At 46.7% G+C, this 12,655-nt stretch overlaps 1 protein-coding gene and 1 long non-coding RNA gene across 8 annotated transcripts in view; one reads left to right on the top strand and one right to left on the bottom strand.

Moving 5' to 3' along the window:
* Positions 1-1,491: 1,491 nt before the first annotated feature.
* The window catches only part of SIPA1L2 (signal induced proliferation associated 1 like 2), a 212,729-nt gene continuing 201,565 nt past the window's right edge, over positions 1,492-12,655 (bottom strand). For 4 of the 7 annotated variants that reach the window (XM_072823065.1, XM_072823061.1, XM_072823060.1 and 1 more), the window contains 4 exons: positions 7,743-7,796; positions 7,056-7,179; positions 6,028-6,109; positions 1,492-2,816 (listed from right to left, as the gene is read on the bottom strand). In XM_072823065.1, the coding sequence (XP_072679166.1) occupies positions 2,670-2,816; positions 6,028-6,109; positions 7,056-7,179; positions 7,743-7,796 (407 nt within the window). In that variant the 3' untranslated portion in view covers positions 1,492-2,669. The remainder of the gene's footprint in view (positions 2,817-6,027; positions 6,110-7,055; positions 7,180-7,742; positions 7,797-12,655) is intronic. The other 3 variants (XM_072823066.1, XM_072823063.1, XM_072823064.1) reach the window with 1 other exon arrangement.
* On the top strand, positions 4,417-6,261 carry LOC140631805 (uncharacterized). Its single transcript, XR_012029319.1, has 2 exons — positions 4,417-4,944; positions 6,037-6,261. It is a non-coding gene; the product is annotated as an uncharacterized lncRNA (long non-coding RNA).

Below are 12,655 nucleotides of genomic sequence, written 5' to 3'. Positions count from 1 at the left end.
AGAGTGGAGTGATCTTTCAGCTTTCAGGGGTAATCAGAATTTAAAAATATGCAGCGGAGACAAAACATGATACCCAAGCCCTAAAGTATTTACTACAATGGCCCACACAGAAGTTTGCAGGTGCCTGTCCTAGGTGATCCACTCTCCTTCACAGGTCCGGATAGTCTTTTATTTTTTATATATATTTTGCTCCTTTCCTGCTACATCAGCCTCCTTTTGACTTAGGACTAAATCCAGACTCTGCCATGGCCTATCATTCTTTACTGATCTGGCTTCACCTATCTTTCTGACTTGTCCCTATCACTTTCCTCATTACTATGTATGTTCTGTGCACCCTTTCTATAGCCTCAGGGCCCTTGAACTCTGTGTCCCCTCTATCTGGGATATTGTCCCCCCAGCTTCTCATGGCTGGCTTTCTTCCCACCTTTAAAGTCTCCCACCCACGGGGGTCTCCCCTGAGCACACTACTGCTCATTTCTTGATCTGTATAGAGGAACTGCGTGTAATAATTATCCCACAGGCTGCTGTGTAGACATCAAAGGCTAGAATGGTGCCTGGCACAACATACCCACCCAAACAATGTCAGCTGTTACAATGATTATTTAAGGAAGCCATCCCAGTCATTCCTTATTTCCGTCTCTCACTTTTGAAATAATCTGTACCCCCATGTAGACTGCATGCCCCATGCAGACAGGCCCTACTGGGTCTTGACCTGTGTTGGTTGGCTCTTCAGCTCCTGGCACAGTGCCTGGCACACAGTGACAGGAAAGGAAGGGGGCAGGAAAGATCTCTCTGTGGCCCATATTAACATCCTGAATCCCTGAAAAACCACATACACTGACTGGATGCATTCTGGAAGCACAGCTGTATTGTTCACAGGGAGGCTTCAAGAAACAGCCTTAGGAAGCCTATGCCTACATTGGGTATAGGAATGTTAAGGATATTTTTAGTACACTCTCAGGTGAAGCCCATGAAAACCCATCTCTTTTAGGGTAAGTTCTAGAAATCACTTTCCTTCCTCCAAATTCTTCATATGATTTCTATTCTCAGAAGGTTGAGAAATTTGCTCCTTACATGGCTCCTCTCCCACTTTGGCCCACTTTCTGCATCTTCTTCATCCTACATTTGATTCAAATTCATAGTTTACCTCTTCTCAACTATTTTTCAAATTCCCACCACTTTACCTCATGTATTTTCTTGTAAGCGATGCCCAATTCCTGGCTGGGGTAAATCATTTCACTTGAGCCTCAGTTTCCTGAGCTGCAACATGGGAATCCCGCCAATGGAACGTGCAGAGAAGAGTGTGTGGACCACGGCAGCTATTAATAGTAGTTACTCTTTACTTCGAATGAGTTGGGGATTCAATAATAAGGCGGCGAAGCAGTATTCAGTACAGATTACGATGCCAAACGGCCCAAAACAAATTCACATACACTCAAATTATTGACACACAGATGCTAAAAATCTACATTCACCTGACAACACCGTGACTGATGTGGACTCTTTTGAACATTTATTAAAAAAGCAAAATGTATGTTCATCTCAAATAGAACAGTTAAAAATGGTAAAGCAATACAAAGGACTCGTTGCTAGCAGCATCCAGTTGTTAGAGTTTCCCGCCCTGCTTCTCAATCCGACCCGGGCAAGCCCGTCCTCCCGGAGCTGGCTGCTGCCTACACCTCCCTCATCGTAGTGCAGGTCAAACCAAAGTTTATAAAATTAACAATTTAGGGTTAAATAAGCTTAAATAAGGGGGTTAAATACAAGACACTTCATCAAAGCTTCTGTACAAAGATAAACAAATTTGGCGTCTGTGTACACGGGGTTCGGCTGGCTGGCCGCGGCCGGCCGGGAGGGTGGAGGGCAAGCAGGCGTGCGCCTCTCTCCGCAGAGCGTTGACTATACACAGTGAACTAAGTTGAAGGGACTGCTTACTGAGCCATAGACAAGGCATATGTAGCTTTTTTTTTTTTTTTTAAATCAGAACACTGTTAATATTCAGGCACCGTTTGCTCCTGCAAATAAATAGGCCTCTAAATTAACTGCATTCAAACTAGCGGTAAAGACATCAGTGCTTTTTTTTGTTTTCATTTTTCCCGACACGGCTTCTCCAACTATTTACTATGCCTCTTTCTTATTGCTATGATCATGTGGCTGTGAGAAATAAAACTACTGTACATCCAAAAAAATAGAGCACCTTTAACATTAAAGTATATGTCTGATTATTTGCTTCCGGGTTTATTTTACAATACTAAAGCCCAAACTAGTCAATTGCTTTTAACATCGCTACCAGGTCACCTGATCCACAGGAGGTGAAGCCCCTCCTCTCCTGCCTCTTGAGGTACGCCCGCGCCAGAGCACCATTCTAGTGGGGTCCCCCACACGGAGGGCCAAACCGACGCCAGGGTTTACATTCATCTTGACACCAGGGGTTACATTCGTGTGCACACGGCCTCGCTGTCCTCGCTGCTGTCACCAGGTGGCTTCAGGGACAGAGTCGCCTCCCTCCCCTGCGGGGGTGAATGGTGCTAGACGGGTGGAACAGCAAAAACATCTACGATTGGCTGCAAGCACACTGAGAAACCGCGCATCTGCGGGTTCCCGGGGTGGGGGGCGGCGGGGGGCGCTCGGGGCCTCTCCCCCACGACCCCCGGTGGGCTAGGGCCGGGTTAAGACTTTTTGTCGATGGTGTTGAAGAACCACTCCGTGAATTTCCGCAGCTGGGCGGTGGCCGTCTGGGACTCCTCCTGCAGCCGCATGTTGTCTTGGCGCAGATGCTGCACTTCGGCCTGCAGGACCGCCTTGTCCTGCTTCTCCTGGGAAGAGGGCACACAGGGTCACGCATGGGCCGGCACGTCCCCTGTCCCCAAGCTGCACACCCAGCACCCTCGCTTCTGTGGGGACACGGGGTGTCACCTCCTCCCAGGTGGCTGGCCTGCACATGGTGTCAGCCCAGGATGGAGGGGCCGAGGGGGACAACCCTGGTGTATTATTTCCTCTCACTCTCCTTGGCCTGCGACAGGTATCAACCTAGCTGTTATTTGGGGCAGGTTATTAGCCACAGTTTACCTCTTCCTCTGTCCAAATCAGAGAGATCACAGGAGGAGCTCAAAAGACAGACCTTGAACAAATGCACGAACTTTCTGCACCAACTCCCTCATTGCTGCTGGTCCAAGGTGTGTTTCTTTCTCTTTTCTTTTTTCTTTTTTTTTCTTTCTTTTCTTTCTTTTCTTTTCTTTTTTCTTTTCTCTCTCTCTCTTTTAAAGATTTTATTCATTCACTTATGAGAGACACACAGAGAGAGGCAGAGACATAGGCAGAGGGAGAAGCAGGCTCCCTGTGGGGAACCCAAGGAGGGACTTGATCCCAGGACTCCAGGATCATGACCTGAGCCAGCCAAAGGCAGATGCTCAACCATTGAGCCACTCAGGTGCCCCCCGAGGTGTGTTTCTAATAAAGTAAGTACTTGGGCCTTTCACTCCATTGTAAGCTCTCCTGCTACAGTGTGTGTCCTGTGACCTTCAGAGTTTGCCACTAAACACTATGTGAAAATAATCAAGAATTTCCAGAAGAATCACATCTGAGGTACAACCCTGAGTTTCAATTCCCAAGTGCTGAAAGGCATGTCTTGCTCCAAACAGACAAAGAGGTCATTGTCAGATTGCAACAATTGGTTTTTTTTTAAAAGTGGGATCTAACTTGACTGCTAAATCCTACAGACACCACCCGCTGTGCTGTGCCCAGCACTCTTGGGGGGTGAACTGTAGGGGCTGTGGCTTTTGTTGGCATGTCTGGCACCTCCCTCGAGGTTTGCTTCTATTTCCAGACCTCTGCCCAGGCACCCACAATACTGCCCGCGTCACTGCTAAGGGACCCCAGTCACATGAGGAGGCATGAGTATCACATGAGGACAAAGCTCAATACTCCTTTCCTTCTGCCTGGACTCTCCTTGGTGGTTTTGGGGGTCCCTGTCCCAGGATTTGCATCCCAGCATGGTTCAGAGCATCCCACGTGCCTGAGGCCACTTGGTGGCCTGCGTCTCCAAGACTCCTCTGCTCCTTTGTGACCTGTGGAACCAGTCCATGAAAACCTTTGAAACTCTCAACCTCTTCCCCCAAATTCCCTTCATCCTCACACCTCTAAGTGAATCCCTACTCTCCTGACAACACCACTCCCTGGCTGCTCATGAAGGGGAGAGAGGGTGTGTTCCTGTAGTTGGAAGACTTGGGCCCTGGTGGTCCAGCAAACAGCTTGTCCCCCAGTGCCCAGGGAGTTATTTCCCTAAAACTTCAGCTTCTCTGAGAAGTGTGACCTGCCACCCCTGCTCACTCTGTCTCCAGTCCCTCCCATCACTAATGGAAGATTCTAGAATGTGGTTTGCTCTTCTCTCCCCTACCACCTGTCCTGTTTGTTGATGGTTCCAAAGCCACTCAGACATTCCACACAATCCATTCTCTCCACCACTTCCTCTCTGTGATCTGGAAACCCACCTCTCCCCAACTCCTGCTCCCACGGCCATCCTGTACCTTGCCATTACCTATAAAACTGCATAGCTTTTGGGATGCTTCAGCCTCTCAAGTCCCACTCACCACCTCTTGTTCTTTCAGAATAATTTCTCCAGTATCCACACCTCCAATAGTTATCTAATGTCTAACCTTATCTTTTATGTTCCCTGCAGGGACAGTATGTCTCCTCACCCAGCTTATACCCTAGAATCCTCAGTTTAATCCCATCCTATAGATACCCCAGGGGCTTTCTCTCTCTCTCTCTTTCTCGTCTTGATTTCCTGTCTAAACTCTTAACACTGATTACATTCAACTTTCCAATTATCCTGTGCCCACAGCTGGGGGCAGGGTGATGTCCCAGTTTGCTTGGGACATTTCTGGTTCTAGCTCTGGAGGTTCTGTATCCTGGAGTCTCTCCGTCCCAGGCAAACCAGGACAGGTAAGTCATCTGAGCTGGAGAGAAACAGCTAACTTTGCCAACAGATGATGGCTTTAATTGAGGCTGCAAATTCAAATGGACCTTCAGCCTTGCTTGGCAATCCTATCAAATACACCCAGTAAATTTACTCACTACTCTACACCTACCCTCTGACCTCAAACCCCTCCTACTCCTTCCTATCACCTCTCACTCTCACCTCATGACTGGAAAAAAAGAAACCTTCAGAGGGGAACTCTGTCAATTTATCTCAATGTGTATGTGAACATATGTATGCACACACCCACACCACCGCACCCTGCTCTGCTCTGGTACTATGTATAAACTGTCCCCACTCTGAATCAAGGCCAGTCCTTTTGTGCCCTAGGTCAGGGCATGACCCTCTGGCTCCCCCTATTCCTGCCATTACTTCCTTCCTAAATGGATCCCTCTACCAGCACTGATACCGGCTGTGATTTCTCCCTTCTTCCATAAACAAAACGGTAACAAAATCCTTCCTGTGACATCTCCCCAACACCCTCCCACTGTCACCTTCCCTTCCATTCCCATGGACAGCACAGTGGTGACCCAGCACAGTGCTGGTGATAGCACAAGGGCACAGCAAATGTGTGAGGAATTAGCTAATTTCTTTGGAGGACCGACCATACACATGTGGACATGGAGGGCAGATGTTGTGAGGGTCACGTAGCTGACTCAGGGGGAATGTAATAGCTCGGGAAGAACAGGCTTTCTGGCAGTAACTAACTCCCCTCAGGTCAGTTCATAAACAGTTGATACAACTGGTCACTCACTGAACCAAAAAATACTAGCCTGCGTGTTTCTGCCTCGCTCTGAGGACTGGCCGTCCAGAGGGCTCACCCTCACTGAGTCCTATTTCCAGCGATCCTTGGGCCCCCCTAACAGTGAAAAATAATGAGCTGGAGGCCAGAACGCAGAATTAGACCTTATGAGTCTGTTTCTATTAATCATTGGCTTTGACAAGGGCACTCATCTTTCCTGAGTATTTTCGTTTTTATTTCTACCAGTTGGAAGGGGTGGATTGTGCCAGATAGAGCTCTGATTATGGATTGCAATGGATCTCTTTACCTTCCGAAGGTCAGTCTGCAGTTGTCGAAGAATCAACTCCAGTTGATTGACCTTCCCGGTCAGTGTGGATGGAGACCGCTCCCTAGGGAAGAAGGGGTAGTCAGAAAGACTCAAGGCCACTGGAGTGAAGACGCAGCACTCAGTACTCTTGCTGGGAAAGTTTGCACTCAGAGAATTATTTCATGTGCTTAGTGCCCAGCGAGGGAATAAATAATATCATGTCAGACTTGGAAAGGGAACATATTGCTGCTTTGGTGGAAAATCCCTTCTGAGTCTCTGTTGATTTAAAAAGGGATTCAGAATCTCTACAACCATAGATGCTGGTTAAAAACAAAAACAAACAAACAAACAAAAAAACCAAACCAACAACAACTCAGAAGATAGATTATCTAAATCAGTTTATCCAACTGAGACTCGGAAGACCAATAAAGTCCTGGGAACCAAATACATAATCGATTTCACCAATTTGTTTTTCTCAGTCAAGAAAATATCATGAAGCTTATTACCAAGATGAATGAGCAAGTTAATAGTAACACAAGTCCATATAAAAATTGGAATCAGGTAAAGAACATATACTCTGTGGGGATAATGTCAAAAAATACAGGGGAATGGGATGGTTCATTCAAGTGAGGCTGGGTCATGGGCTGGGGTTCTGGGGGGAGCTGTGTCCTCGGCAGGTCCGCACCTGCAGCCTGGCAGCAGGAGACTGATCACCAAGGTCCCTGTCCATCCCAGGGCTGTGGCAGCAATTATGGGCAGACATCAAGCCTGGTCCACACCCTCCCTCTCTCTGTCAGAGATCCTGGTCACCCTGAGCCCCAGGTGACATGTCTTAGCAGGCAAGGATTGCCCACCCCGGCAGGGTAGGGGGAAGGTCAGCCTCACTCAGTCCCGGGTCTGGATCCTAAAGGTCCAGGGGATGCAGGCTGGATGTGATCTCCTCGTGGCCCAGGGCTTCGCTGAACCCGTTACCCAGGGGCCTGGGGAGATGCGGGGGGTGGGGGGAGGCTCCCCAGGGGCTCACATACCCAGCTGTGTCCATGAAATCTTTGCCACTGCCTGGGTCTACACATAGAGGCGGCTCCTGCGCGCCTTCCAGGTCCTGCCCGTGCTGCATATCCGTCAGGGTACAGAAGGATGCCACTCTCTGGTCTGAGGAGGGGAGACACACACACGCCAAGGCAGTTGAGTACTGGCTGCACTGCAAGGTGACGTTTGTGCAAGCGAATTTAGTCACTAACCCTCACCCCCACCCCACGCCGCCCCCACCTCCCAATCAGTTACTGCCCTGTTTTAAACAAAACAAAGATAAACGGACTCAGGCAAGCTGCTGACAATCAGAAAGCATGAGGATTGGCTGTCCTTGGGGGCTGTATGGCATGCGCACATCACAGCCAGGGGGACAATTAGCAGATACTGGATTTGCTAGAGCCAATTCGCTTTCTTCCTTCCACATCCCAAGAAATGCCAAAGCAGCCGGCTGGCACGCAAGAAGGGCGTCGCTGATTAACAGAACCGAGGAGACAGACCTCTCCTCAAGCAGTCCCCAAACCGGGGTGGGAGGGGGATCCCTGAGACACAGCAGCCGGGCCCCACGGCCCCTGTGTGTGCCAATCCTCTGAGCTCAGATATAACCATGCAGACGTGCAGACACGTGAAATAGAAAGAAAAGGTTACAGAACATCCGGAGCCCGTGGTCAGCCCCGGACAATCACCTAGATAGGACGTGTGGTGACAGAGCAGCCCAAGTTCTTCATCTGAGTCAAGACCTGAAATAAGATTTAGAATTTCCTATGAACAGTGGCATCTCTACACACCTGGAAGCCTCTGGGGCACACACAAGACTCAAATAATGGGGTCCTGTAGAGCTTGTGCTTGTGCGTGTGCTGGTGTGCATGTGCACCTGTCGTGCTGAAGGAGGCATGGCCCTCGACAGCCAATAACAGATGATGCCAAACCATGTGGTTCAACGTTGCATGTGAACGGTCCTGGCTGGACGCACGCTCTCGTGTATGATGAAGAGAAGTGGTGTGCCTCACACATGCAAGCCCAACCCTAAGAACACGTGCCCATTGGGTTTGCTGAAATGATCCACTCCGTGAACATAGAATAGTGGTGGTGAGCGAGGTCAGCTACATACTCTTACTAGAAACAGCAGTGGTAACAATGATCAGTGTGACTACACTGCCTTATCTTGGGACTGGACCATTTCTACTCTTGGCACCAGTACTTTCACATTCAAAGATTCCTGAGCCAGGCAGGAAAGGCAGTATTTTCTGAAACAGGCACCAGACAGGCTCAGCTCTGGTGGCTGAACACTGACCCAAGACTATCAGTCCAGAAATGCCAAATGGCATGCAGAGCAGTCCCATGTTTGCACAAGGTGGAGGTGAGAACCAGGAATGTATCTTATTATCTACTTCCCCCATTCCCTGGTGTCTCTTTCCTTGGTGCACAGGCACATATAGGCATCTACAGTTGGAATCCAAGGGATATAGCAGGTGTATTAGTGCTGTGGTGTCTTTTTCATATGATTTGATTAATGGCTGAGAAATTGCACTTGGGTCCATGTCAGGGGTGCTCTGTTCTTAATTTATCCCACTCTGACTCCCTCTGGCTGCTGGACGAGTCTCCTAATGAGGCTACCTGCTTGTCTGGTTTATGGAGGGTATTGCACTTCCTGTTAATTAGAAAGAATGGTGGAGGCTGCCAGGGCACATGAAGGAAAGCAAGCTGGAAGCACCCACCAGAGGCCTGGGCCCTCCTGGAAGCAGTGCTGAGTGCACTGCATGATCAGTGGCACAGGGAGTTCTCCGGCCCAGCCTGCTTTCCTACAGCAGATTTCCCAACATCTGTGGTAGGTACACAGATGTCCTTCAACATATACTCCTATAAAGCTTTAAGGATGTCCATCTCCACACTTCAAACCTACAAGATGATGGACATTCTGTAACTATGCGTTCCTGAGAGACAATCATATTCCCAGTTTGGTACTGACTAGTAGGATTTGTGCATATGATGAAATAATTTGTAACTTAATTAAGATTAATAGCACAATTTGGGTGCCTACTTCTACACGTGACAAGATGCGAATGGCAGAGGTGGGGGCAGGAATGATGAGGCATAGTAGCTAGCTGGGGCTGAGCAGCTCCAGGGGTGGGTGGGGAGGGTCTAGGGCTGCCCTGACATCCAAGATAACTCTCTGTTCTGTGATGATCCCAAATAATACCTCACACTTAAAAAAAAATGAACCGCAGATATATTTTTATTCTACAGTAAATTTACTGACAAAAAATGAATGTCAAAACAGATAAAGAATTTCTATTTCTCACTTTTTCATAAAAGAGTTCCACTGACTCATCCAGGTTTTACATGATCCCGTGATAATCTGGTTCGTTTCCATCTTTCTTAATATATGAGTCTGATGGTCAAGCCGAAATACCTGGATGAAAATGTCTTAGCTTGTTCCATCTATTTTTACCTTAATTGATAAAATAGCTACATATTTAACAGAAACAGAACTGGTTGCTGGCAGTCATTCAAGCATTCCTTGGGGAGAAACAAGGTCCTACTGGTCAGAAGGCAAGATGCCAAAAGGGGGGGTTTGCCAGCACTGTAATTTCACAAAGAGGATTTCACTCTGGATCTGGAAAGCTGGGATGTTGAAATCCAAACAGAATGCTGCTTGATTAAGTCCAGACACTAAACTATTCTGTAAAATAGCTAACCTCAGTGACAGTTTCCAGTGGAAGCTTTATTCTTCGACAGCTTATTTCTGTGATGAAAAATATTCAGTAACCAAGTAGTTACTGACACTGAATCAAGCGGCAGAGAGAAAACCGTGTCTGAGCTTCACATAAATGGGTAGCGCAGCAGATACAATCCCCACAATCCACATATATAGCCTTTTCTTCTTTTCCTTCCTGTTCTCCTCTGTGCAAGAACACCTGGCTAAGGGGGGGGGGGGGGGAGACACCAGGCAATGAGTACATATGGAACACCTCAATCCTTTAAATAATCTTAGAAAAACTTTATTTCAATGCAATTTCTTGGTTGCATTTGGCACTACACAAGGAGATGAAGTCAACCAGATATTCCGCATCAATCTGGAGCTGAGTTGGCACAACAGTTGCTGGCAATGAACTCCCATGGCCCAACTGGGCAGCCTAGAGCACTCAGAGAACAGTAAGGCCAAGCCTGCCTCAGGGAGGAGGGTGGCTGATGGATTAGTCGTGTCTGCTGAGGAGCAGGAGAAAGGTACCTGTGCCCGGCCATGCAAGCGTGAGGCTGGATTCAACCAAACCCATTTGCACAAACAAAGCTCTTCTAACCTGTCTCTGCTATCACTACAAATTACAGAGAAGCTGGAACTTTACAGCTCTGTGTAGGAAATTAAAGGTACTGACTCTAAGCACCCTGCTTATCAGATCGTGGAAAGCTGACTTAACTGGCAACCAGCAAAGAGAAAAAAAAAAAAGTTACATTGCACTTTTGACATAAACACTTTGGCTTAGGCCTTTTGCAGCCTGCTCATAAATGCTGCAAGATAATAGCCTAGAGTCTGCCTCTCAGTAATGAGCAAAGAAAAGTGCTGGGATTATGCTTCATTTAAGGTACAGCTCCGGTTGCTGGCCCGAGACAATTTCCTTACTTTTGAGATCATTTAAGTTGATTTACTTTATTAAATTAACTTTGCATTTTTCAACTAAATAGCATTTTTCTTTTCAGTTTTTTTTTTTTAACTAATTATGTCACCTGGGGAGTCATGCAGTATACCACACTGTTTATGCTTGTATATATACACACACACAGTGTTCAAGTACCAGTAACCAGCAACTTTGTCAAGGTTAAGTTGCAGCTTCACAATGAAAACAGTGATTATAAAAAAAATTATGCTATTACTCTCTTTTTAAAGACCAAGGGCATATGGAGCCTCATATTAAAAACATAAACTTGTATTTTTTAAAAAATGCGTTTCCATAAACTATTTTGTTCCCACGGTGGGGCCTGATATCCAAGCTGCCGGCTCTGCATGTGTACCGCACCCAGACACTCAGGGGCACGCGCATCTCCGAGTGCCCGCGGGCAGACAGCTCGTGGTCACCACCAACCACAAAGGGCTGAAATCCAGAAGAGAAGCCGGGCTGTTGCTGGCATGTGGGACGTGGCAATTCAGTCTCCCAGCACTCATTTGTAACTTCACCTCTGAAAGCCTGTTTTCATTTAAAACATCATCTGTTCAGCAAATGCTTACCACTCATCGCCTGCTTCTGATATTTCGATAAATGAGAACTATTTTAAATTCTAGCACTTTTGAAGGGACTCTGCTCCCCTTCCCCGGCTCCAGGTCCAGTGCTGGACCCACGGCCAGTGGTTCCGGTTGGGTCTGTTCACTTGCCCACACTTGAGGGGGATGGGATCTGCTGTACCCACATCTTCCATTATCCCGCCCAATACAGGGAACGAGGCCTCCATGGCCTATACGCCATGACCTTACTGTACTGTGGAGATCAGAGATTTCATGTAGGTGTTCTGATGTGCAAAGGGTCACATCTCACCCCCGACAAACAAAAGGACTGCATACACACACTAAAACAAACATGAACTGCGGCCCCATTTTTTGAACTTGATTGTCGCAGGAGAGGGAGGCAGGGGCACAGGCTCACTGTCCTTGAGTTACCCTCTCCCTCACAGGCTTATTAAAGAGGTGCCGATTTTTTGACATTTGGTCTTACAGGCGGAGTTTGGTTATCTACCTATTTCCAGTAAGCAAATTCTCAGGAATTAGATTTCTGGTCAAAGAGTGGGCTCTAGCTACATATTGTCATACTGCATAAAAAGATGGATCATACCGTCTTTGTAATGATACCAGGCCTGAGTATTCTTCATAGCTTCCTGGAGTGTGGGATCATTCTTCACCTTCTAAAGATATGAGCTGGTACCTCATCGTCATTTTGAATTTATGTGTGGTTGAACATTTTTCAAATACTTAATTTTGTAATTCTACTTTTGAGGACTGTGCGTCCCTATGCCTTGGCTGCTTATTTATCAGGGGTTTGGTGTTTTTTTGGTTGAGCCCCTCCACACACTTGGGAGAGCCTGGTTTTACCCATCACATTCACTACAAATCCTCCCTCATATTCCTGTTTATCTGAATGTTCTCTTTCAAGTTCATAAAAATGTAAATATTTAAATACTTTTATCTGGCATTGTATTTTGTATGTCCTCTCATTATGCAATAATTAAAGCACTACCTTGCTTCTAGTAATCCTACTTTTACTGTTTCTAGAACTGACTTTTCTAAATCCTAAATCCAAGTGGAGTATAAACATTCCTTTCCTGTTTAAATTATATTCAGATTTTTGGTCTGGACTCTTCTTCCTCCAAGAAGACTAATTTCTATTTTTTTGAAACATTACTATGCTGTTTAATTATTATTTACGGTAGACTTTTTGTAGAATATTTTTATCTATTTCCAACTAGATGCAATTAAGCTTTTTAACATATCCTTTAGATATGTGAATTGAAGTTGTACTAAATCTACACATTAACTCAGGAAATGAATTGATTCATCATCTTGACCATAAGCTTCCCATCAGTTCTTTGCGTATATAGGACTTTCCAGTTA

Source organism: Canis lupus, chromosome 4, assembly GCF_048164855.1.
Source record: "Canis lupus baileyi chromosome 4, mCanLup2.hap1, whole genome shotgun sequence".
Lineage (NCBI taxonomy): Eukaryota > Metazoa > Chordata > Mammalia > Carnivora > Canidae > Canis > Canis lupus.
Note: the sequence above shows the minus strand (reverse complement) of the source record. Positions and strands in the feature narration are given on the sequence as shown.